This window comes from Chiloscyllium plagiosum, unplaced genomic scaffold, assembly GCF_037043375.1.
Source record: "Chiloscyllium plagiosum isolate Xiang-an unplaced genomic scaffold, Cpla_swu_hap1 HiC_scaffold_51, whole genome shotgun sequence".
In the NCBI taxonomy this organism is placed as follows: Eukaryota; Metazoa; Chordata; class Chondrichthyes; order Orectolobiformes; family Hemiscylliidae; genus Chiloscyllium; species Chiloscyllium plagiosum.
The window spans coordinates 1,824,220-1,848,789 of NW_028270189.1; the positions used below are offsets into that span (position 1 = coordinate 1,824,220).

The following is a 24,570-nucleotide window of genomic DNA, read 5'->3' on the forward strand; positions in this document are numbered from 1 at the left end:
GTGCTCAAAGTTCATGAGGGGGCTACATGGAGAATGCTGTGAGAATCTGCCCTTTCACAGGACGGTCCTGGACTCTGATAGAAGGAAAATGTGAGTGGGATTAAAATTTGCTCCAAGAAAGGCACAAATTCCTTTCCTTGAGATCCGCTACTAACCTGGTTTCCCCAGCCCACCTGCAAATTGAAGTCCCCCGTGATTATTGTAATCCTGCTTTTCTTTCATTCCTTTTTGATCTCCTGATTTATTTTCTGCCCCACACCCTGAGTATTGCTGGGAAACCTGTCCATAACTCCCATTATCGTGTGGCCCCACACAGATTCTCCACCTTTCAGCTCTACGTCATTTTTTGTTATTGAGTTAATTTTAGTTCTTATTAACAAGACAACCCTGCCCCATCGATAGGACATGTATCCTTGGATATTTAGATCCCAGCCCTGAACCCCTGGTGCCCAGGTCTCTTTAATACCCACAACATCGTCCCTGTCATTAGTTCCTATCACCAATCAGCTTATGATTTCCCTGGGATGTCACTGTTTTGTACTGGGCGCCTGATTCTGTGCTTCAGTTTATCCTGTTTTTTTAAAAAAAACCTACAAACCATTAGCCAGGGAAGAGCAAGCAAAAAGCATCTCATCCCCTTTACACTGAATTCCCACATTTCCTCAAAATTCTCTAAATGATATACTCACCCTGACCGTGCGAAGCATACAGATCCCTCAAGGCCATTAGCACTTTCTGGGATGACTTGAAATGGTTCCACTTGATCTGGGTGGGGGTCAGCTTTTACCACCCGCCCTGATTGCCCCCTCAAGAAGGTGGTGAACTGCTTTCCCAAACCACCACAGTCCATGTGGCGTAGCAGTTACAACGGGAGTTCCACCCATTGGAGCTAAAGGGGCGAACATTATCGTTCCACCCGAGGATGGTGCATGTCTGTGAGTCAGGGGATCTTGCAGGGGGTGGTGGTGTTCCCCCTGTGTCTGCTGGCACTGCCCCATCCTTCAGGGGGTAGAGCTGGTGGGTTTGGAAGGTGCTGTCAGAGGAGCCTCGGTGAGTCACAGCAGTGCATCTTGTAGACTGTGTCACAAAGCTGGTCCCTTGTTTTTTTCTAAAAGCTGTTCCTTGGCTCAAGGCGACTCTGTCCTTGATTTTTTTCAGAGGGGTAATACACCAGGCCGGGCTCCCATCAGTCTGGTTTGGTACAGGGATGGAAAGGAGTTTGAGAGGCCTTTTGTTTCAATGTAAACAGATGAGACTTCAGGTCGTGTTTTAGAAGTGACCTGTATAATGAAAGGGGTGCGGTCAGCTCTCTAGCTGAGCAGTTTTAGTTCAGTCTTGAACTGGATGGACGTTCAACATGGAGCCGTGTGGAAACTCTCTCTCTCTCTCTCTCTCTCTCTCTCTGCCCTTCAACCTGGAAGCACATGTTCCATTTACACTGGGTTTTAACGGGAGTTTGCTTTTTGGGACTGTTGTGTATATTCGGAACAGCATAATTAAGTCTGGTTTGGATAGACTGAGTTCTGTAGGGAGTTGTTATTCTGGTCTCTGTGTTTCATTGTGTAATTTTGTGATAAATCTTTGTCTGTTTTAAAATCTAGCAGTCAACCTCGCTATCTTACTCTGGGTAATTTTCACTGTACACTGACTGAAACAGATTGCAAAGTTATGAACTGGGGCTGCCTGTGTAAGAATGTTTGGAGCGGTCTGGCCTAGTCCTTAACAACAGTATATACGCTGCTGCCCCTCTGCACAGGGGGTGTTGAAGGTGGGGGTCAGTGTTTCAATCGAACAGGAGGGTGGGGCTGCTTTGTTTGGACAGTGTTCAGCTTCCCGGGTGTTGCTGGGTCTGCACACGTCCAGGCCAGTAGGATTTTGTCTCGTTGTCCTGGGATAGCAAGCTGTTGTGAGTAATGCAAAGACGGGTCCCCATCTGTGTGACACCATTTATGCAATGGGAGGCCTTTTGGAGCTGATGCTCTGAGGGAGTAGTGTGGTTGCAATACAGTGAGCAGCACCCCCCCCCCCCCCTGCTGCTCTGCTCTGCTTCTAGCTGTGTGTGTAACCAGCGTATCGCTGATGGTAAGGCAGAGGAGGAGTGTTTTGTGAGGCATTATTTTGCGGCGTGTCCCCATCTCTGGGTTTCTGGTAGCTGTCTGTCTGTCTGACTGACTGTCTCTGTCTTGCCCTCAGAAAGGGGAGGCGGCCCCTGTCACCCCGAAACCCCCCGTCAAGAAGGATACGAACCAGTGGGTCGATGTTGGTGTGATCAAGGGCACGACCACCGTGGTGACCCATTATCACTTACCACCGGACGGTTCGCCTGCCAGAGACGTAAGTCTGGGTTTCTGAGTGTGCCTGCTGTGAGACGCGGGATAAGCAATAGGCCATTCAGCCCATCGAGTCTGCTCTGATTGCCCTCGATTCGCCTTTCCCCTTAACCTTTTGATTTCTCCTCCCCCCCCCCCCCCCCCCCCTCCTCGAACCTCACTGATTTTAAAAAAAACCAGACATGACTATACTAAATGTCCCAGCCTCGACAGCCCTCTGTGGTAAAGGATTCCGCCCTCTGAGAGAGAAGATGTTCCTCCACAGCTTTCTCTGAAATGTTTTTAAGTCTTCCTGCGCACCCTCACATTTCCCCACAATGAGCTTTTACCCGCAGTGTGTAACCTGTAGATATCTGTGTGTTATCCTCACCACTTGCTTCTCCTCGCTCCCAGTTATAATTTCGCCCAGCCTCCCCTCTCGGGCAGAAGATATAAGTGCTTCGACAAATGTACTAACAGACTCCGGAACAGCTTCCCCGCTGCTACTTGACTACTGAATGGACCTCTCCGATTTCAAATCTAAGGTTGATCTCCCTCTCTCTGCACTTTCTTTGTAGCCATTAGCATTGTATTCCTCGCTGTGTTTGATCACCCTCCGATCTGTGTTATCTGTCTGTACTGCACACAAAACAAAACTCTTCACTGTTCTTAGGTTCATGTGACAATAATAAATCAAGTCAAACTTGGTATGTTCGCTTACCTCATCCACGTAAATAATCACAGCCCCACCCTGATCCCTGTGCCCCTCCATTAGATACAGCTGCTACTGCCTGTCCTAGCCAGCAGTGTAAGGGACCCCAGAGTGGGAAACAGACCGATCCTTTCCACACCTTCAACCCCAGGGGAACAGGTTAACACCACTCGGAGTCTGCCCTTCGGCCCAACAAGTCCACACTGATCCTCCAAAGAATATCCCACACAGACCCATTTCCCTATCCAGACCCATTCCCCTACCCTATTACTCTACATTTCCCCTCACTAATGCACCTAACCTACACATCTCTGAACACTATGGACAAGTTAGCATGGCCAATTCACCTGACCTGCACATCTTTGGACTGTGGGAGGAAACCGGAGCACCGGGAGGAAACCCACACTGACACTGGGAGAATGTGCAAACTCCACGCAGACAGTTGCCTGAGGCTGGAATTGAACCCGGGTCCCTGGCACTGTGAGGCAGCAGTGCTAACCACTGTGCCACCTTGTGCATCTCCCATCTCCTTTACCTCATCTCAGTGTGGCGCTCCCTCAATGCTGGCGTCAGTTCAGATTGTGATGCTCATACTCCCGGAGCCCAGTGAACCGGGAAACAGACCTGGTACCCGGTGGTGACACGGGCTGTGTGTAACCTATGTTAATTTCTCTCTCTTGTCTGTGACGGGTGTCTTTTCCCTCCCCTCCCCCTGCCCCACCCAACTTGGTTTCTCTGTTTGTTCCCTCCCCCCCCCCCCCCCCCGTGATTTCAGGATGATTCCACACCGATGCCAGACTACAGCCAGATGAAGCAGCAGGAGCTCCAGCCGGGCACTGCCTACAAGTTCCGGGTGGCGGGCATCAATGCCTGTGGGCGCGGGCCGTTCAGTGAGATCTCCGCCTTCAAGACGTGTTTGCCTGGTTTCCCGGGGGCTCCGTGTGCCATTAAGATAAGCAAGGTAAGGAGAACACTTTCCCCAGGGTCAGCAGCTCTGAAGGCTCGCAGCCGTTCCATGTGAAGGCATCATGCCCACCCTCCCCTCTGCCACCGTTCAGTACCATCGTGGCCCCTCAGATTGTCAAATCCCATCAAAGCCAGTTTCCCTTTCACAAAACCATGTTGACTCTGCCCAATTACCTTGGCTTTACTTAAGTGCCCTGTTGTAATGTCTTTGTTAGTCTGTGACATTTTCCAAACGACGGATGTTTGAGGAACTGTCGTGTAGTTTTCCTGCTGTCTATCTCCCTACATTTTTAAACAAAAGAGTCACTTTTTTGCTCAATTCCACTCTAGTGGGACTGTCCCAAATCGGAGAGAGTTTTGTACCAACGGTTTCACTTCTTGTCAGGCTCTAGGCTGAGGCTGGGATCCATCGGCCCATAGACCTAGCATTTTTACCCAATCCCTCAGTTAGGTCCTGCACCGGGAAATGTGGATTTAGAAGCTGCTTTCTGCAATCGTGACCTTCACCTTTTTTTTTGTTGTAAAAACCCGTCAGGTTCACTGATGCCCTTCAGGGAGGGAAATCCAACCTCCTAACCCAGTCTGGGCCTCTACGTGACTCCGGACCCCGCACAGTGCGGTGGTGGACTCATAACTGCCCTCTGAAAGGGGCCGGAGCGAGACCCTCTGTTTGAGGAGCATTGCCCTCGGAAAGGACACACTGACCCCCTTCCCGGGATTAGTGCACCACCACCTCCGGTATCCTTCCTGAAATATGGAGACAGACCAGTGCAATATTGCAGGTGTAATCCCTGTACGGATGGAGCGTGTTTTTCTTACTGTTGTACTTTAACCCTCATGTAATTAAGAGCAGACTGTAATTACGGTCGCTCTCAGTTGGCGATGCTCCCCATGAGTGCGGGCGACGCTGTGACAGGGGATTCACTCCTCCTCCTCCTCCCGGGCGATAGTGGGTGACACTGTGATATGGTTTCCACCCCACCCCACCCATGGGTCTTGGCGACACTGTGACGGGGATCTGCCCCCCTCCCCCCAGGGATTGTGGGCGATGCTGTGACGGGTACTCCCCCATCCCTCAGGGTCTGGGTGACACTGTGATGGTCTCCCCTTCCCCACAGCCCACCAGGAGTGTGGCCATCCCCACCTTGTCCCTGATGAGGTTCTGGTTTAAACTCCAGCTTGACCCTCTCCCCTCTGCATTCCCCCCACCCCCCCCCCCACCCGACTTCAGAGTCCAGATGGAGCCCACCTGACGTGGGAGCCGCCCTCCATGACATCGGGAAAGATTATCGAGTACTCGGTGTACCTCGCCATCCAGAGCACCCAGTCGATGGAGCTGAAACCGAGCAGCCCAGCGCAGTTGGCCTTCATGAGGGTGTACTGTGGGCCCAACCCTTCGTGCCTGGTCCAGTCGGCCAACCTGTCCAACGCCCACATCGATTACACCACCAAACCTGCCATCATCTTCAGGATAGCAGCCAGGAACGAGAAGGGGTACGGTCCCGCCACGCAGGTCAGGTGGCTCCAAGGTAGGTTCGGAAACAGCGCCTGCGTTACCCCACTCACTCTCCTCCATTATCCCCCCGCCTTCGCTCTGTCCACACACTCCCCCACCCCACACACACCCCTCCCCCCAATCCCACCACCCTGTGGCTGACTAATCCAACCCCCCTCACTCCTCCAATGACATGCAGCTCCTAGACCTATTCCACTTTCAAACCCTAACTATCCGATGCCTGGAGGAAGAACAGCTCGTCTTCTGCCTTTGGTTCCTCCAACCACACAGCATCAACATCGATCGCCTCTCTCCCCTCACTCCACCTCATCCCCCATCTGACCCTCCAACTCGGCACCGCCCTCTTGACCTCTCCATCTTCTTCCCACCTATCCACTCCACCCTCCCCTCTGACCAATCACCATCACCCCCTGGCTGCAGCTGCCTGTCGCCTTGCCAGACATTTGCACCCACCCCCACATCACTCTTTCCCCCTCAGCCGCCTTCTCCCTCCACATTCCTGATGAAGGCCTTATGCCTGAAACGTCAATTCCCCAGCTCCTCAGAAGCAGCCTGACTGGCTGTGCTTTTCCAGCGCCACACTGTTCGACTCTGATCTCCAGCATCTGCAGTCCTCACTTTCTCCTCTCTCCCTCTTTCCAAACCCCCCGCCCCCTCTCACCATTCCCCAACCTAGCCCACCCCCACTGTGTCTGTCTCTCTCTACCACAAACCAATGAGGGCACCCTGACCCTGACCCTGTCCCCTTGGTTGGCGATGCTCTGAGGGTCAATCCATTGCCTTTTTCAGAAACTAACAAAGATGGTTCAGTGGTGAAGCCAGCGGTGAAGCGATCCATCAGCTCCCCGGAAACGTAAGCACTGCATACATTTCTTCCCAGCGCTGGTGGTTTTTGCATTGGATGGGAGTCGGGGTTGTTTTAGGGGTCAGAAAAGAGGTGACTGATTGATTGATTGAATCAGAGGGTCAGCGCTGAGGGAGAGTGAGCACTGTGGGAACATCAGTGCTGAGGGAGCGGGCACTGTCGGAGGGTCAGTGCTGAGGGAGCGGGCACTGTCGGAGGGTCAGTGCTGAGGGAGCGGGCACTGTCGGAGGGTCAGTGCTGAGGGAGAGTGAGCACTGTGGGAGCGTCAGTGCTGAGGGAGAGTGAGCACTGTGGGAGCGTCAGTGCTGAGGGAGAGTGAGCACTGTGGGAGCGTCAGCGCTGAGGGAGAGTGAGCACTGTGGGAGCGTCAGTGCTGAGGGAAAGCGGCACTGTCGGAGGGTCAGCGCTGAGGGAGACTGAGCACTGTGGGACCGTCAGTGCTGAGGGAGAGTGAGCACTGTGGGAGCGTCAGTGCTGAGGGAGTGGGCACTGTCGGACAGTCAGTGCTGAGGGGAGCGGTCACTGTCGGACGGTCAGTGCTGAGGGGAGCGGTCACTGTCAGACGGTCAGTGCTGAGGGGAGCAGTCACTGTCGGACGGTCAGTGCTGAGGGGAGCGGTCACTGTCGGAGGATAAGTGCTGAGGGAGCGCCGCACTGTCGGAGGGTCAGTGCTGAGGGAGTGGGCACTGTCGGAGGGTCAGTGCTGAGGGAGAGTGAGCACTCTGGGAACGTCAGTGCTGAGGGAGTGGGCACTGTCGGAGGGTCAGCGCTGAGGGAGTGGGCACTGTCGGAGGGTCATTGCTGAGGGAGCGCCGCACTGTCGGAGGGTCAGTGCTGAGGGAGTGCCGCACTGTCGGAGGGTCAGTGCTGAGGGAGCGCGGGCACTGTCGGAGGGTCAGTGCTGAGGGAGTGCCACACTGTCGGGGGGTCAGTGCTGAGGGAGCGCGGGCACTGTCGGAGGGTCAGTGCTGAGGGAGCGCCACACTGTCGGAGGGTCAGTGCTGAGGGCGTAGGCATTGTGGGAGGGTCAGTGCTGAGGGAGTGCCGCACTGTCGGAGGGTCAGTGCAGAGAGAGTAGGCATTGTGGGAGGGTTAATGCTGAGGGAGTGCCGCACTGTCAGAGGGTCAGCACTGAGGGAGCCTGGGCACTGTCGGAGGGTCAGCGCTGAGGGGAAGTGGGCACTGTCGGAGGGTCAGCGCTGAGGGGAGGTGGGCACTGTCGGAGGGTCAGTGCTGAGGGAGAGCGGGCACTGTCGGAGGGTCAACGCTGAGGGAGTGCAGGCGCTGTCGGAGGGTCAGCGCTGAGGGACAGTGGGCACTGTTCGGCGGGTCAGCGCTGAGGGAAAGCGGCACTGTCGGAGGGTCAGCGCTGAGGGAGTGCTGGCGCTGTCGGAGGGTCAGTGCTGAGGGAGTGCCGCACTGTCGGAGGGTCAGTGCTGAGGGAGTGGGCACTGTCGGAGGGTCAGTGCTGAGGGAGAGTGAGCACTCTGGGAACGTCAGTGCTGAGGGAGTGGGCACTGTCGGAGGGTCAGCGCTGAGGGAGTGGGCACTGTCGGAGGGTCATTGCTGAGGGAGCGCCGCACTGTCGGAGGGTCAGTGCTGAGGGAGTGCCGCACTGTCGGAGGGTCAGTGCTGAGGGAGCGCGGGCACTGTCGGAGGGTCAGTGCTGAGGGAGTGCCACACTGTCGGGGGGTCAGTGCTGAGGGAGCGCGGGCACTGTCGGAGGGTCAGTGCTGAGGGAGCGCCACACTGTCGGAGGGTCAGTGCTGAGGGCGTAGGCATTGTGGGAGGGTCAGTGCTGAGGGAGTGCCGCACTGTCGGAGGGTCAGTGCAGAGAGAGTAGGCATTGTGGGAGGGTTAATGCTGAGGGAGTGCCGCACTGTCAGAGGGTCAGCACTGAGGGAGCCTGGGCACTGTCGGAGGGTCAGCGCTGAGGGGAAGTGGGCACTGTCGGAGGGTCAGCGCTGAGGGGAGGTGGGCACTGTCGGAGGGTCAGTGCTGAGGGAGAGCGGGCACTGTCGGAGGGTCAACGCTGAGGGAGTGCAGGCGCTGTCGGAGGGTCAGCGCTGAGGGACAGTGGGCACTGTTCGGCGGGTCAGCGCTGAGGGAAAGCGGCACTGTCGGAGGGTCAGCGCTGAGGGAGTGCTGGCGCTGTCGGAGGGTCAGTGCTGAGGGAGTGCCGCACTGTCGGAGGGTCAGTGCTGAGGGAGTGCCGCACTGTCGGAGGGTCAGTGCTGAGGGAGCGCCGCACTGTCGGAGGGTCAGTGCTGAGGGAGCGCCGCACTGTCGGAGGGTCAGTGCTGAGGGAGCGCGGCACTGTCGGAGGGTCAGCACTGAGGGGAGTGGGCGCTGTCGGAGGGTCAGCGCTGAGGGAGAGTGGGCGCTGTCGGAGGGTCAGCGCTGAGGGAGAGTGGGCGCTGTCGGAGGGTCAGTGCTGAGGGAGTGCCGCACTGTCGGAGGGTCAGTGCTGAGGGAGCGCGGGCACTGTCGGAGGGTCAGTGCTGAGGGAGTGCCACACTGTCGGGGGGTCAGTGCTGAGGGAGCGCGGGCACTGTCGGAGGGTCAGTGCTGAGGGAGCGCCACACTGTCGGAGGGTCAGTGCTGAGAGAGTAGGCATTGTGGGAGGGTTAATGCTAAGGGAGTGCCGCACTGTCAGAGGGTCAGCACTGAGGGAGCCTGGGCACTGTCGGAGGGTCAGCGCTGAGGGGAAGTGGGCACTGTCGGAGGGTCAGCGCTGAGGGGAGGTGGGCACTGTCGGAGGGTCAGTGCTGAGGGAGAGCGGGCACTGTCGGAGGGTCAACGCTGAGGGAGTGCAGGCGCTGTCGGAGGGTCAGCGCTGAGGGACAGTGGGCACTGTTCGGCGGGTCAGCGCTGAGGGAAAGCGGCACTGTCGGAGGGTCAGCGCTGAGGGAGTGCTGGCGCTGTCGGAGGGTCAGTGCTGAGGGAGTGCCGCACTGTCGGAGGGTCAGTGCTGAGGGAGCGCCGCACTGTCGGAGGGTCAGTGCTGAGGGAGCGCCGCACTGTCGGAGGGTCAGTGCTGAGGGAGCGCGGCACTGTCGGAGGGTCAGCACTGAGGGGAGTGGGCGCTGTCGGAGGGTCAGCGCTGAGGGAGAGTGGGCGCTGTCGGAGGGTCAGCGCTGAGGGAGAGTGGGCGCTGTCGGAGGGTCAGCGCTGAGGGAGAGTGGGCGCTGTCGGAGGGTCAGCGCTGAGGGAGAGTGGGCGCTGTCGGAGGGTCAGCGCTGAGAGAGAGTGGGCGCTGTCGGAGGGTCAGCGCTGAGGGAGAGTGGGCGCTGTCGGAGGGTCAGCGCTGAGGGAGAGTGGGCGCTGTCGGAGGGTCAGCGCTGAGGGAGAGTGGGCGCTGTCGGAGGGTCAGCGCTGAGGGAGAGTGGGCGCTGTCGGAGGGTCAGCGCTGAGGGAGAGTGGGCGCTGTCGGAGGGTCAGCGCTGAGGGAGAGTGGGCGCTGTCGGAGGGTCAGCGCTGAGGGAGAGTGGGCGCTGTCGGAGGGTCAGCGCTGAGGGAGAGTGGGCGCTGTCGGAGGGTCAGCGCTGAGGGAGAGTGGGCGCTGTCGGAGGGTCAGCGCTGAGGGAGAGTGGGCGCTGTCGGAGGGTCAGCGCTGAGGGAGAGTGGGCGCTGTCGGAGGGTCAGCGCTGAGGGAGAGTGGGCGCTGTCGGAGGGTCAGCGCTGAGGGAGAGTGGGCGCTGTCGGAGGGTCAGCGCTGAGGGAGAGTGGGCGCTGTCGGAGGGTCAGCGCTGAGGGAGAGTGGGCGCTGTCGGAGGGTCAGCGCTGAGGGAGAGTGGGCGCTGTCGGAGGGTCAGCGCTGAGGGAGAGTGGGCGCTGAGGGAGAGCGGGCGCTGTCGGAGGGTCAGCGCTGAGGGAAAGCGGGCGCTGTCGGAGGGTCAGCGCTGAGGGAGAGCGGGCGCTGTCGGAGGGTCAGCGCTGAGGGAGAGCCGGCGCTGTCGGAGGGTCAGCGCTGAGGGAAAGCGGGCGCTGTCGGGGGGTCAGCGCTGAGGGAGAGCGGGCGCTGTCGGGCGGTCAGCGCTGAGGGAGAGCCGGCGCTGTCGGACGGTCAGCGCTGAGGGAGAGCGGCACTGTCGGTGGGTCAGCGCTGAGGGAGAGCGGGCACTGTCGGAGGGTCAGCGCTGAGGGAGAGCGGGCACTGTTCGGAGGGTCAGCGCTGAGGGAGAGCCGGCACTGTTCGGAGGGTCAGCGCTGAGGGAGTGGGCACTGTCGGAGGGTCAGTGCTGAGGGAGAGCGGGCACTGTCGGAGGGTCAGCGCTGAGGGAGAGCCGGCGCTGTCGGAGGGTCAGCGCTGAGGGAGAGGGCACTGTCAGAGGGTCAGCGCTGAGGGAAAGCGGCACTGTCGGAGGGTCAGTGCTGAGGGAGAGCGGGCACTGTCGGAGGGTCAGCGCTGAGGGAGAGCGGGCGCTGTCGGAGGGTCAGTGCTGTTCTCCCGCACTCTCAGCATCTTCTCTTCTGTTTCAGAAAATCATCAAACGTGCCGAAGAAGACAAAAGCGGATGGCCAGTGAATTTTGTATTTTCTCGGATCATGCCCTCCTGTCCCGCACTGCCCTCCCCTACCCTCCACCTCCCACTCCATACACAAATGGAACAAGAGACCCTGGGATCGTGCTGAGGGGCATTTTAATTCTCCCCCCAACCCCCACCCCATACCGATGAGCCACATCTTGCGCCTTTGTGTAGGCCGTGACTGGACACTTCTCCTGGAAGCAGTAATCTACCCACGGATCGGGCAAGGATTGGACTGGACAGGACCGGGAGTTGTTTCTATTTCTGAACACCAGTGAAAACCTGACTCAAACTCCCTTGCCCCCTCAAACCCCTCCCTACTCCCCCCACCCCAAAGCCCTGCCAGCTCCCTCATTGTCAAACCCCCCTCAGAGCGACAGGAAGGGGAGTTGCGGATGGAGACCTGGGTGTGTCATACCACAGGAAGCATTGCCTCGCCCCACCATGTGCGTGGAGCTAGCAGAGAAGAATATCGTTTTGTTTTTTTTTATAAATATATATATATATAGGTGTAAAACAGCGCGAGAATTTTAGTTTACGGAATTGTTCCCGGGTTCACTCACTCGTGATGAGGAGTTGCTGAGGAGGGACTGGAACGCTGTCCAGAGACATCCCCCACTCCCCGAACAGGAGCTCTCCGAGAAAGAGCTGCTGGTTTCCCATCAAACCGCTACATTCTGGGTCCTAACATAGGACGTGTAACCCTTTGGTCTGTTCATCCCTACCCTCTGTGCTCCCTGTCCCATTCTGTCTCCATCTCTGTGTCTGTGCCTCACTCTGTCTCTCCTCCTCTGCCTCCCGCACTCTGTCTCTCCGTCTCTTCCCCCTCTGCCTCCCCGCTCTGTGTCTTCCCCTCTTACCCCCCTGTTCGCCTCTAAGCTGGGGAGAGATGAGCGTGAATCAAACTGTTTGACTGAGAGATGTTTTTAAAGCTGATTTGGCTGCCTCTGTGTTGTCCCCTCCCAGTTCCTCCTCGGAGCCCCCTAACATGAAGATAATGGTCTGATGATCTGTTGGTACTCCTTGGAGCGAGTTTCCTTTTTTTTTGTAGGACTCCAATGATGTTTGTATTGTGTAGCTTTGTGTCGACATTTTTTTTTCCCTTTTTACATATGAAAACCAGTATTTGAAATAGACGTTTTGGTGGTTGTGGTAAGACTTTCCATTTCTACTTTAGCAACATTGGGCACCGCTGGCAAGGCCTCATCCGTTCTGGCCCCAGTACCATCTGGGTGAGCCCTTAGAACTTGTTTATTGGCCACAGACAGTATTTCGATGCCCCCAGCCCCTTCCTCCCCCTGGGCATTTTTGCCCAGCCATTTTGAAGCATTGCACTGGAGGGCAATTTTGAAAACTCTGGCCATCCCAGCGCCACATCTGTGTTGGCAGGCTCCCTGAGGGTATGGGCACGTGTAGCTACATCCCATCATCCAGCTCCCAGCTAACCGTAATCTCTGCTGTTGAGGTGTTGATGAGCTTCCTGAACCATCCTGTGCTGGGCCATGCTGGTGTTGGGGAGGTCCGTATTCCTAGGATCTTTACCTGCATCATTACCTGGGCCAAGCGTTTACTGTCCATCCCTAACTGCCCCTCCAGAAGGCGGGGGTGACCCACTCCAGACCCTGTGTGGTGTAGGGACAGCCCACACAGTGCCCTGAGAGAGAGGGAGTTACAGGAATCTGAACACGGTCACACTAAAGGAACAGCCCATACTGTTCTGTTCCTCCCCAATCCTCGTGGGGTGGGGGCGTAGAGGTGGTGGGCCTGGAAGGTGCTGTCAGAGGAGCCTCTAAGAGATGCTGCAGTGCATCTTGCAGACGATACACTGCTGCCCCTCTGCATCAGGGCTGGAGGGAGGGGGTGTTGAAGGTGGGGCTCAGCGTGTCGATCGAACAGGAGGGGTGCTGCTTTGTCCTGGGTGGTGTTGAGCTTCTCAAGTGTACCCATCCAGGCAAGTGGAGATTATTCCCTCACCCTCCTGACTTGTGCCTTGTCGATGGTGGGACAGGCCTTGGGGGAGAGTCAGGAGGGGAGTTCCTCACTGCAGGATTCCCAGCCTCTGACCTGGAAGCCTCTTTGCTGTCCAATCGCCCCCACCCCCTCAAAAACCCTAATTTTGAGAAAGTGGGAGGGAAGAATCTACATATGAGACCACTCAGCCCTTCTAGCCTGCTCTGTCATTCAAAATGGTGGCTGGTCTGATTACTGCCCCATAACGTTTATCGTGAATCTATCTACCTCTGCCTCAAATGTTGAAAGGCTGTGCAACTTGACGCTATCAGATCATTAGCAAATGATGTTTTTTTTAATGTCCTGTTAAATTTACTGAAAGTATGTGTGGTTCGCAATTCATTCAGTGCAATGGATGTACCCCTTTTATTCTCTCCTCTGGCTCTGAACTGTCTCCCTCTGTCCCAGAGCTGTGCATTTTCCTGCTGTTGTGAAGTGCTGCCTGGGTTTGATGTCTCTAAGTTGTGACAGTGTGAGAGACTGACCTGCCTGCTTCAGGATAGCAAGGTGCAGTCTGCTGTGCTTAGTCAGACCCTGCTTTCTGCGTGCAGCTCAGGGGATATAGTCCGTGCTCAGGAACCATTCTCTGAAACCGTTACGACGTGACTCATTTACCCAATTGGTGCAGACACCTCCAATTCTGCAACCCCAGCCCTCCCATACCCTGCTGTTTCGTTTCCGAAAACAAATTAATATTATTCACCATAACCCCTCCCGACGGAGATCACAGGTCTCCCATCCACTGTGTTAATTTCCAAGTGGATTTATTTGGCATTGTTGTGCAGGGCCAATCCCTCTTCCCAGACCTGGACTTCTCTAAACCTGTTGGGGGTTGAGTGCCGAGGGTGTGGGATGTTAATAGAGGGACCGTGTTTCCAGATGAAACAGTGTAGGAAGACTGTGTGCCTCTCAGGTGGACAGGAAGATCCCTGAGAACCATTTCTGGAAGAGTTTGCCAATTTACTGAGCCCGAATCGCTCACCGGAAGCTACCTTTGCACAAACTGGTTGCTGTTTCCCATCCAATACCATGAGTATGCCGTGGGCTGCATGGTTCTTTGGACGTTTCACCAGCATTGTCCTGTGTCGGAACCCTCACTTTTTCACTCTCTGAGCTTTGGGAGCTCGGTCCAGGCTAGAGCAGGTTTCAGCAGCCTTCGTGGGAGAGACTGCCACCAGAATGGGGCAGGCCTGAGGGGCTGAATGACCTTCTCCTTTCATTGGAACAAGGAGATTTGTTTGGATTTACACCAGCAGGGAGCAAGCAACGATCAAGAGACTTTAGTGTGAACTCATCAGGGGTTTTGTGTTGTTTTTTTCCCCTTCATGGAATGGGAGTGTTGCTGACCAGTCCCATTGCCCAGAGGGCAGTAAGGGGTCAACCACATTGCTGTGGGTCTGGAGTCACATATTGGCAGAGCAGGTAAGGACAGCAGTTTCCCTCCCTAAAGGACATTAGTGAACCAGGTGGGTTTTTCTGACAATTGACATTGGATTCATCGCTGGACTCGTAATTTCAGATTCTTTTTATTGAATTCAAATTCCACCACCTGCCAAAGTGGGGTTCGAACCTGGCTGCCCAGAACATCGCCTGCGGACCTCTGGACTAACAACTGTTTTGGTTTTAGTGTTCTCCATTCTAGTTAGTCTTTAAGTTAGCAATTATTGAAGTGAATGAGCGGATCCCAGCAACTATCATGAGGGGACAGTGAACAGGCAAAGACAGGAGCTGAGGCACAGGGCAAGTCGTCAGCGGAGGAGGGCCGAGTGTTCGGGCTCTGCCTGGAGATTGAGGCCATGCCTGCGAGGGAGGAAGGACCGAGAGGCAAGGGAGCACAGCTGAGTCCACACGCCAGCGAAGGCAAACGGGTCCGGGAAGCAGAGCTGCCTTGGGTTCAGCCGCAAGCACACGTCCTCTGCCCTGTCTCTTCATCTGGCGTCAACTGAATCTGGTCAAATTGGTCCGAGATCTGGTCCTCACTTCTCAGCTGTGGGAGAATTGACAGGACTCTGAATCAGAGTGAACCATGCCACCACATCTATTCTGCCCATCTATTCAATGCTAGTGCTGGCATGCCCCACTCCACTAATTCCATATTCCTCCATCTTACCCTCCCTTGTGTGTTTATCCAGAATCTCCAACCTTAAACACATTGACACAAATACCCATCTATTTCCCATGTTCAATTCTCCAAACTCACCTTCCAAAGGACTGACCCACATTTTTATTAAGTGTTTATAGACTCTCTCGCTATCTGTTCTTGTATTTCTGACTAGCTTTCTGTCCTATTCAAATTCTGTGCCCCACCAAAATCTTGGTTATTCTTTCCCGTTTATGAAATAACAAATCTAATCCTCTGACCCAACACCCTTCGGCACCATCTAAGTTGGTTCTTTTTAAGGTTTGCGTTCTCTTTCTGGTTAACCACGGATAGTGGGTTGGTCCTTGCGTCTTTTCCGTGCTTGTCGGGAGGTCACTCCACCTCAGCTGACCCATCCTGGGGTCTGACAGGAAATTCGACCTCCAAACACACCACACCGGACGTGTAGGGAGGGATGGTGTGCGATGCACTGGTATTTGGCAGCGGGAACCCAGGACCATTATTCTTTTGACTCAGATAAGACTCCTCCACCCAACCTCGGGAAACCTTTTCACACCCCCTGGGACCTTACCCGCTTCAATGCGAGCCTTACGCCCTCTCGAAACGCCGCCTCCACGTTCAGGGCTTCCTTGGCACTGGTCTCGATGTACTTTAGATGGTGGGCGCTGCACCAATCCTCCGCCCGCTTTGAGACGACCTGCCGAGCGAGTGTGATTAGCAACAGGAGGGGAATAGATCCAAGATTCCCAGAGAATCCCTTACACCCCTCCCTCCACAGCTCACAAAGACTCTTGACTTTACGGAAGAGGAGAAAGGGGATTGTAGAGAGAGGAGGGGATTCCTACTGGGGGGTGGGAGGGTCTTCCAAGGAGATCTGAGGGGCAAGGTATTTACAGTGGTAGGAGTCTTTCAGGGTGGTGGAGGAAACCGATATGACACAGGTATCTAAAGGACTCTTCGATATGCACATGAATATGCAAATGGACCAAGGGCAGGCAGAAGGGATGAGTTTAATTTGGTGTCATGTTTGACACAACATCGTGGGCCAAATGATCCGTTCCTATGCTGTACTGTTCTATGTCCTACATCCTGCCTTCAAACAGCTCTGGTACCATCATAAACTTTGGTTTAAAGCTTTTTTAAGATACCTGTACTAGCTGAGGGACTGTGGGCTGCATTTGTAGAGGTGTTCTGTACAGGTATATTTGAGGAACTTGTACTGAACCTTTTCAATATTGTCAGTTCTGTCAAAGACTCCACTGTAAGGCTTTCTTCACAAACCTTCCACACTGCCAGAAAATTCCTGAAGGGCTTATGCCCGAAATGTCGATTCTCCTGCTCCTTGGATGCTGCCTGACCTGCTGTGCTTTTCCAGCACACCACACTCTCGGTACCAGAAGGATGTGGATGCTTTGGGGAGGGGACAGAAATGGTTTACCAGAACGTTGCCTGGTATGTGGGATTTTTAGCTATGAGGAAAGGTTGAATAGCCTGGGTTTGTTTTCACTGGAGGTTGAGGGGTGACCTGATAGAAGTTTATAAGATTGTGAATGGCATAGATAGAGTGGAAAGTATGAGGCTTTTCCCCGGGGTCAATGACCAGGGACAAAGGTTCAAGATGTGAGGAGGGGACAGGTTGAAAAGAGATGTGCAAGGCAAGTTTTCTAACAAAGGGTGGTGAGGGCCTGGAATGCACTGCCAGAGGTGGTGTGGAAGCAGACACAACAGCAACATTCAGGAAGCACATGAATAGGGAAGGAATAGCGGGATATGGATCCTGTGCGTGAAGACAGTTTTGGTATGCAAGGGGAAAATGTGTCAGCGCAGGCTTGGAGGGCCGAAGGGCCTGTGCTCGTACTGTATTGGTTTTTATCAGTGTCCTTGTGTGACACGGTATTTCAAACTTTACGTTGTTTTTTTAAATCTTCTGAGCAAAAACTGACCTCAGCAGCCCAGCTATGACTTTAACTTTGATTCCTATGGATAACGTTGTTTCACTTGGCGTCTGGTTGGTGTTCCTGAAAACCATGACTTTATCGAGCAGACTACAATACGATAGAAGCAAGTGAAAGCCAGAAAGAGAGATTCTTCACCCTCCACTGAGAGAGAATCTACCGGACAAGGACAAGCCTGTGACCTGCCAAATACAACCTTCATCTGAGAGATGAGGCTGTTCTGTGCAGCATGTACAGTTGAATAGCTGGTGGCGTGTGCCAGAAGGTTAGTGTACAGACAAGCCACCCAAATATTTGGTGAGAGTGTGTCTAAGGGAGATGCGGGGTGTTGTGGTTCACTGCTGGGGTGGGAGGGTGGTGTATTTTGCGTAAACCTTACCTCGCTGCTGCTGCTCCTTAGGTCAGTCTTGTTCCCAACGACGAGGAACGGGAAGCTGTCTGGGTCCCTGGGGTCAGCCTGGAGCAGGAACTCATTCCGCCAGCTGTCCAGCGCCTTGAAGGAAGCCTCCGAGGTCACGTCGAACACCAGTACACAGCAATCCACGGCTCTGTACAGGACTGAGCCCAGTGAGTGGAAACGCTCAGTGCCGGCTGTGTCCCAGAGCTAGGGAGCGGGGTAAACATTGATTGTAGAAACCCTGACTGAGATCCATTCACCCCTCATTCTACAGAACCACCCCCAACCCATCTGACGAAGCCATTTGGCCCTTCCAATCCAGGTTGGTATTCCTGCTCCACGTGAGCTGCCTCCCACCCACTGGTACACATCCCCTCACCCATAACACCTTCCATCACTCTGTCCCCCTCGTGTGATCATTCCTGTACCCCCCCCCCCCCCCCCCCCCCAAAGGCTTGGATACAATTCCACTGAACCACTTAGAATCATAGAGGTGTACAGAACTCATCCACGCCGACCAGATATCCTACAATAATCTAGTCCCATTTGCCACCACTTGGCCCATATCCCTCTAAACTCTTCCTATTTGTATACCTATCCAGCTGCCTTTTAAATTAGATTAGATTACTTACAGTGTGGAAACAGGCCCTTCAGCCCAACAAGTCCACACCAATCCACCCAGACCCATTCCCCTACATTTAACCCTTCACCTAACACTATGGGTAATTTCCCATGGCCAATTTTGGAGTGTGGGAGGAAACCCACGTAGACACGTTGTTCCAGCCTCCACCACTTCCTCTGGCAGCTCATTCCATACACATACCACCCCTCTGTGCAATAAAGTTGCGATTTAATCAAGAGAACAATCCCAATAAAAAAAACAATCAAGACAGAATACACTCTCCTCACCAATGAAGATTTACAGCAAGGCTATGCTGTGGGACAAATCCCATATTCTCCCCATGGGAGCAATTCCACACTCTCTGGGGAAAGGCCTCCAGCCCCTACACTCCTCCTGAAAGTGACACCTCCTCCAGAACTCTCCTCCATCTGTCACCTCTGACCCCTACATCCCCTCCTCCAGCCCCCTTGTTCCCTCCTGCAGCCCCTGTGCCCCCTCCCTGTCTCTTCCTCTTCCTATAGTCCATCTGCCCCCTCCCTATCTCTGTCCCCTCCTCCAGCCCCCTTGTCTCCTCCCTGTCTCTGTCCCCTCCTATGGCTCTCTGAAATCTCTCTGCTTTTCCAGTTCCAGCCCCTTGAGCAATCCCCACATTCCTGTTCAGCCATTGGCGGCTGTGCCTGATGGAGGGGTGGAAGGTGGTCCCTTGAGCTCTGGCCGGGGCAGGGTGAAGGGGGAAAGTGTCTTTTGCTGTCACAAACCTGGACGCAGATGTTTTTACCGTCAACGATGAAGAAGTGGCTGAGGAAATCTGCTCCGATGGTGGCCTTGTACTGATTGGTGTAACGCTTATTCACATATTGGTTCATGAGGGATGATTTCCCCACCCTAAAACACACCAAAGACAGGGTCAATGAATACTTCAGAAGGCCCTTTGCCCCTTGTATCTGCTGGCCTGTCATTTCCATCCACAGATGCGGAATGTTCCAATAAACATGTTTCAAACACAGCATGGAAACAGACCCTTCGGTCCAAATTGTCCATGTTGACCAGATTTCCTTGTACACCTTTCTTATTCAGGTACCTGTCCAAATGCCTTTCAAATATTGCCACTGTCTCCGCATCTACCACTTCCTCTGGCACTTCATTCAATTCACTCAGAACACACTGAAAGATTTGGCTCTCGGGTCCCTTTTAAATCTTTCTGCTCTCACCTTAAACATACGCCTTCTAGTTTTGGACTCTCCGACCCTAGGGAAGAGGTTTATCCTCCGTCTGGAGAACTGCAACCTGTAACCATCAGGGTCCCAATCACCGTCACCTCATGCTCATTGACTACACTCTCTCCTGGTCCATTTCCTCCAGCCCCTACACCCCCTCCCTATCTCTGTCACCTCCTACACACCCTCCCTATCTGTCACCTCTCTATCTCTATCACCTCCTCCAGCCCCTATACTCTTCCCTATCTCTGTCACCTCCCCCATCTGTGATCTCCTGCAGCCCTTATCCTACCTCTCTGACTCTTTTTTCTCTCTCCTCATTAAGGTGGTCATTGATGGTAGAGCTTTTGGTCACCTCTCCTACTATCTCCGTCTGTGGCTTCTGTTTTGATCCACACTCCTGTAAGCAACTTAGGGCCTTTTAAGTACAGGAAAGGTATTACACAAATCTGTTAAATCATAGTGTTACTGGATAAAACACAGCAGACTGAAGAATCATTCTGTAACAACTAGAATCTTGCAGAAAAGAGAGACCAAATCTCAGCCACTATTAGGAGTTTAAACTTCAGATGATAAGACCATTGTCAGTGCATGCAGCATTGCCATGGTAGGGGCTATGGGTTCCTCAACCTCCTGGTGAATTCTGAAAAGGTGATCTTAAATGCTTTGTTCAGGGGAGGTGCTGATACAACTGAGATTGGTTAGCAAATAGCTCACAGATGGTAACCTGATATACAATGTGTTGGAGTTTCCTGGTCTGTAGGTGTGTGTCGTGAGAGGAACAGCCTCAGAGGTGGATGACATTTAGGAGGATGGGTAGGGTGAGGGTTGCCTATTAAAGGGGATGTCCCCATCCGACGGAACAGTAATCATAGAATCCCGATAGTGTGGAAAAACAGGCCATTTGGCCCATCCTACCCAGAATTGCCCAGAAGGACGACCTTCAGGTGAACAGTCTTTGCCATTTTCTCCTGGGATGTTGTGGAATCGGAGTTCTGAAACAGAGAATGGGATACACGTTACCAGGCATCACAGGACTGGTTGGTTCAAGGGGGTGTAGTGGTAGAGTCACCAGGAACCATGGGGAGACACAGGTTCAAATCCTACCACAGCCTGTGGTGGAATTTAAATTCAACTGGTTAAAAACCAGGAGCTACTCTCAGTGATGACAATGGACGTCAATTCATGTAAAAATCCATCAAGTTCACTAATGTCTTTGTAGACAGGGAAACCTGCTGTTCTTACCCAGTCTGGGATGACCTGACTCCAGACTCACATGGATTAGCATGACCTGACTCCAGACTCACATGGATTAGCATAGGTGAGCAATGTAGTTCTGACCGGGGATGCCCATGTCCCATGAAAGAATAATGAGGAAAAAAACAATATTGTTGGTCGTTTGTGGGATCTGGGTATTGGCTGCCATCTTTACCCAGTTAAGGAGGTTTCTTTTGGAAAACAATTGTGATGTTCCCGGAAGGTGACAGGGAACTTCTTGTCCAGAGATTTTCAGGAACTCCAAAGCATCACAGAACCATCACCCCCCCCACCAATGAAATCATCTTTCCCAAAGTGGTCTCTTCTCCCTTAACGTGGAAAATCGCCACAGCTCGATTTTCTCACAGTAAGTTCCCACCAAAAGCCAGTGTGACAGTAACCCAGAAGGTATGTTTATTTACCAGTGCTAATTGAGGGATCAACACTGAGACATTTGGAAGTATTCCTTTCGCACAGCACCCACCACCCCACCCCCTCCCAAACATGTTCAAAAATAGGGTTATGGAAACTATAGGTTCTCTTCAGACACTTGACTGAAAGGTGGCTTTCCCTGACCATGCGGCGCTCCCTCAGCACTGACCCTCTGACAGTGCCCACTCCCTCAGCACTGACCCTCTGACAGTGCCCACTCCCTCAGCACTGACCCTCCGACAGTGCCCACTCCCTCAGCACTGACCCCCCGACAGTGCGGCGCTCCCTCAGCACTGACCCTCCGACAGTGCCCACACCCTCGACACTGACCGCTTGACAGTGCGGCGCTCCCTCGGCACTGACCCCCCAACAGTGCGGTGCTCCCTCAGCACTGACCCTCCGACAGTGCCCACTCGCTCAGCACTGACCCTCTGACAGTGCCCAGTCCCTCAGCACTGACCCTCCGACAGTGCCCACTCCCTAAGCACTGACCCTCCGACAGCGCCCACTCCCTCAGCACTAACCCTCTGACAGTGCGGCGCTCCCTCAGCACTGACCCTCCGACAGTGCGGCGCTCCCTCAGCACTGACCCTCCGACAGTGCGGTGCTCCCTCAGCACTGATACTCCGACAGTGCGGCGCTCCCTCAGTACTGACACTCCGACAGTGCGGCGCTCCCTCAGTACTGACCCTCCGACAGTGCCCACTCCCTCAGCACTGACCCTCCGACAGTACCCACCCCCTCAGCACTGACCCTCTGACATGTGCGGCAATCCCTCAGCTGTGACCCTCCGACACTGCCCACCCCCTCAGCACTGACCCTCTGACAGTGCGGCACTCCCTCAGCACTGACCCTCTGACAGTGCAGCACTCCCTCAGCACTGACCCTCTGACAGTGTGGCACTCCCTCAGCACTGACCCTCTGACAGTGCGGCACTCCCTCAGCACTGACCCTCTGACAGTGCGGCACTCCCTCAGCACTGACCCTCTGACAGTGCGGCACTCCCTCAGCACTGACCCTCTGACAGTGCGGCACTCCCTCAGCACTGACCCTCTGACATGTGCGGCAATCCCTCAGCTGTGACCCTCCGACACTGCCCACCCCCTCAGCACTGACCCTCTGACAGTGCGGCACTCCCTCAGCACTGACCCTCTGACAGTGCAGCACTCCCTCAGCACTGACCCTCTGACAGTGTGGCACTCCCTCAGCACTGACCCTCTGACAGTGCGGCACTCCCTCAGCACTGACCCTCTGACAGTGCGGCACTCCCTCAGCACTGACCCTCTGACAGTGCGGCACTCCCTCAGCACTGACCCTCTGACAGTGCGGCACTCCCTCAGCACTGACCCTCTGACAATGCAGCACTCCCTCAGCACTGACCCTCTGACAGTGCGGCGCTCCCTCAGCACTGACCCTCTTACAGTGCGGCGCTCCCTCAGCACTGACCCTCTTACAGTGCCCACTCCCTCAGCACTGACCCTCTGACAGTGCGGCACTCCCTCAGCACTGACCCTCTGACAGTGCGGCACTCCCTCAGCACTGACCCTCCGACAATGCGGCGCTGCGTCAGCACTGACCCTCCGACAGTGCCCACTCCCTCAGCACTGACCCCCCGACAGTGCCCACTCCCTAAGCACTGACCCTCCGACAGCGCCCACTCCCTCAGCACTGACCCTCCGACAGTGCCCACTCCCTCAGCACTGACCCCCCGACAGTGCCCACTCCCTAAGCACTGACCCTCCGACAGCGCCCACTCCATCAGCACTGACCCTGTGACAGTGCGGCACTCCCTCAGTATCGACCCTTCAACCCCTAAAGAAAATTGGTGAACCAGATGAGTCCTTACAATGGGTTCGAGTCCAACATAAAAACAGATCTTGACCATGAAACCAATGACCTAAAATGTTAACTGGTTCGCTGGGTACATAGTCTAGTGCCAACACTACTCAGAGGAGGAAAGTGAGGACTGCGGATGGATGCTGGAGATCAGAGCTGAAAATGAGCCCTTCCTGAAGAAACGTCGATTCTCCTGCACCTTGGATGCTGCCTGACCTGCTGCGCTTTTCCAGCAACACATTTTCAGCCAACACTACGCAGCCAGTCTTGTTTATTCATGATAGAGGGGAGACAGAAACATTTGCAAACAAACACTTCTCTTTGCAAACTGCATTAAAATTACTTCGTTGCAACATTACACAACTCAGCTGCGGATACGTGTCTCTTGTTGTCACAGACACGACCAAACCTTAGTAAATTATAAAATACAGGCAAACATTGCCCTGCTGCACAGTCTCTTCGAACCAACTCTCAACTCAAAGATTTTTTCAAAAATTGACAAGAACTGGCCCCTCAGCCCGAGGTTGATTAACAGAAGCTGTAAAAGATGACGGAAAACTCCAGGGCCTATCAATATAAAGTTTTTGTACTGATTGACGTTGAAAACAAACCGATTTTTTTTTTGGAAATAGTTTAAATGAGAAAAAGGGGAACGTTTGCACCTTACCCACCCTGTCGCAGGCACAAATACAAACTTCTCGCTTTGAAAGCCCCAACTTCACTCCGAAGTGGCCAAGTTTTCAGGGACTTTTTGCTACTTCCTTGTTTGCCACCAGCCTCTGGGAGGTGCTTTCGTTTGTTGCTGAACGCTCCCTGAGGCTCTGGCTCTGAAGATCTGTTGTTTCCCAGCAGCGTAAGGCTCCATTCTGGGTGAGATCTGGACCGTACCTGCAACAGCCCCATTCCCTGGGATATGGGACAGGGAGCGGAATTAAACTTAACACATTCTCTCAGTGTCTCTTCAAAAGGTGCAACTTCCAAACTACAACTCAAACTCTCTGTCCCCTCCTCCAGCCCCTACACCCCCTCCCTCTGTCCCCTCATCCACCCTCTCCCTATCTCTGTCCCCTCCTCCAGCCCCTACACCCCCTCCCTATCTCTGTCCCCTCCTCCAGCCCCTACACCCCCTCCCTATCTCTGTCCCCTCCTCCAGCCCCTACACCCCCTGCCTATCCCTGTCCCCTCCTCCAGCCCCTACACCCCCTGCCTATCTGTCCCCTCCTCCAGCCCCTACACCCCCTCCCTATCTCTGTCCCCTCCTCCAACCCCTCCCTATCTCTGTCCCCTCCTTATATCTGTCCCCTCCTTATATCTGTCCCCTCCTCCAGCCCCTACACCCCCTCCCTATCCCTGTCACCTTCTCCAGCCCCTACACCCCCTCCCTATCTCTGTCCCCGCCTCCAGCCATTACACCCCCTCCCTATCTCTGTCACCTCCTCCAGCCCCTACACCCACTCCCTATCTCTGTCCCCTCCTCCAGCCCCTACACACCCTCCCTATCTCTGTCCCCTCCTCCAGCCCCTACACCCCCTCCCTACCTGTCCCCTCCCTCCCTATCTGTCCCCTCCTCCCCTCTCCATCTGTCCCCTCCTCCACCCCCTCCCTATCTCTGTCCCCTCCTCCACCCCCTCCCTATCCCTGTCCCCTCCTCCACCCCCTCCCTATCCCTGTCCCCTCCTCCACCCCCTCCCTATCCCTGTCCCCTCCTCCAGCCCCTCCCTGTCCCCTCCTCCAGCCCCTACACACCCTCCCTATCTGTCCCCTCCTCCAGCCCCTCCACCCCCTCCCTATCTGTCACCTCCTCCAGCCCCTACACCCCCTCCCTATCTGTCCCCTCCTCCAGCCC

The 24,570-nt window shown here is 54.8% G+C and overlaps 2 protein-coding genes across 4 annotated transcripts in view; one reads left to right on the top strand and one right to left on the bottom strand.

Annotated features, from left to right (window-relative positions):
• LOC122542048 (host cell factor 1-like) overlaps window positions 1-13,231 on the top strand; it is a 51,773-nt gene extending 38,542 nt beyond the window's left edge. For both annotated transcript variants that reach the window (XM_087985244.1, XM_087985245.1), the window contains 5 exons: window positions 2,194-2,334; window positions 3,797-3,982; window positions 5,219-5,516; window positions 6,293-6,356; window positions 10,851-13,231. In XM_087985244.1, coding sequence (XP_087841370.1) covers window positions 2,194-2,334; window positions 3,797-3,982; window positions 5,219-5,516; window positions 6,293-6,356; window positions 10,851-10,896 — 735 coding nt within the window. In that variant the 3' untranslated portion in view covers window positions 10,897-13,231. The remainder of the gene's footprint in view (window positions 1-2,193; window positions 2,335-3,796; window positions 3,983-5,218; window positions 5,517-6,292; window positions 6,357-10,850) is intronic.
• A 1,178-nt stretch (window positions 13,232-14,409) lies between these two features.
• LOC122542049 (ras-related protein Rab-7a-like) lies at window positions 14,410-23,694 on the bottom strand. 2 transcript variants are annotated; one of them, XM_087985246.1, is made up of 6 exons: window positions 23,396-23,694; window positions 20,118-20,194; window positions 18,741-18,867; window positions 17,343-17,567; window positions 15,580-15,705; window positions 14,410-14,894 (listed from the first exon to the last, which is right to left on the bottom strand). In XM_087985246.1, the coding sequence occupies exons 2-6, from the start codon at window positions 20,162-20,164 to the stop codon at window positions 14,802-14,804; spliced, it is 618 nt and encodes a 205-aa protein (XP_087841372.1). In that variant the 5' UTR covers window positions 20,165-20,194; window positions 23,396-23,694; the 3' UTR covers window positions 14,410-14,801. The 2 variants fall into 2 exon arrangements, with proteins under 2 accessions (XP_087841372.1, XP_087841373.1); XM_087985247.1 differs by having other exon boundaries at window positions 23,392-23,694.
• Window positions 23,695-24,570: the final 876 nt, after the last annotated feature.

Bases quoted from the DNA above. Each gene is read 5' to 3' on its own strand.
- LOC122542049 (XM_087985246.1), bottom strand. From the start codon at position 20,164: ATGGCAAAGACTGTTCACCTGAAGGTCGTCCTTCTGGGCAATTCTGG. The intron at 17,568-18,740 runs GTTTGTGACAGC...CCCGCTCCCTAG, and splicing joins GTAAAAACATCTGCGTCCAG to CTCTGGGACACAGCCGGCAC. The intron at 14,895-15,579 runs GTAAGGTCCCAG...ATTCTCCCACAG, and splicing joins TAAGGCTCGCATTGAAGCGG to CTGAGAAGTGAGGACCAGAT.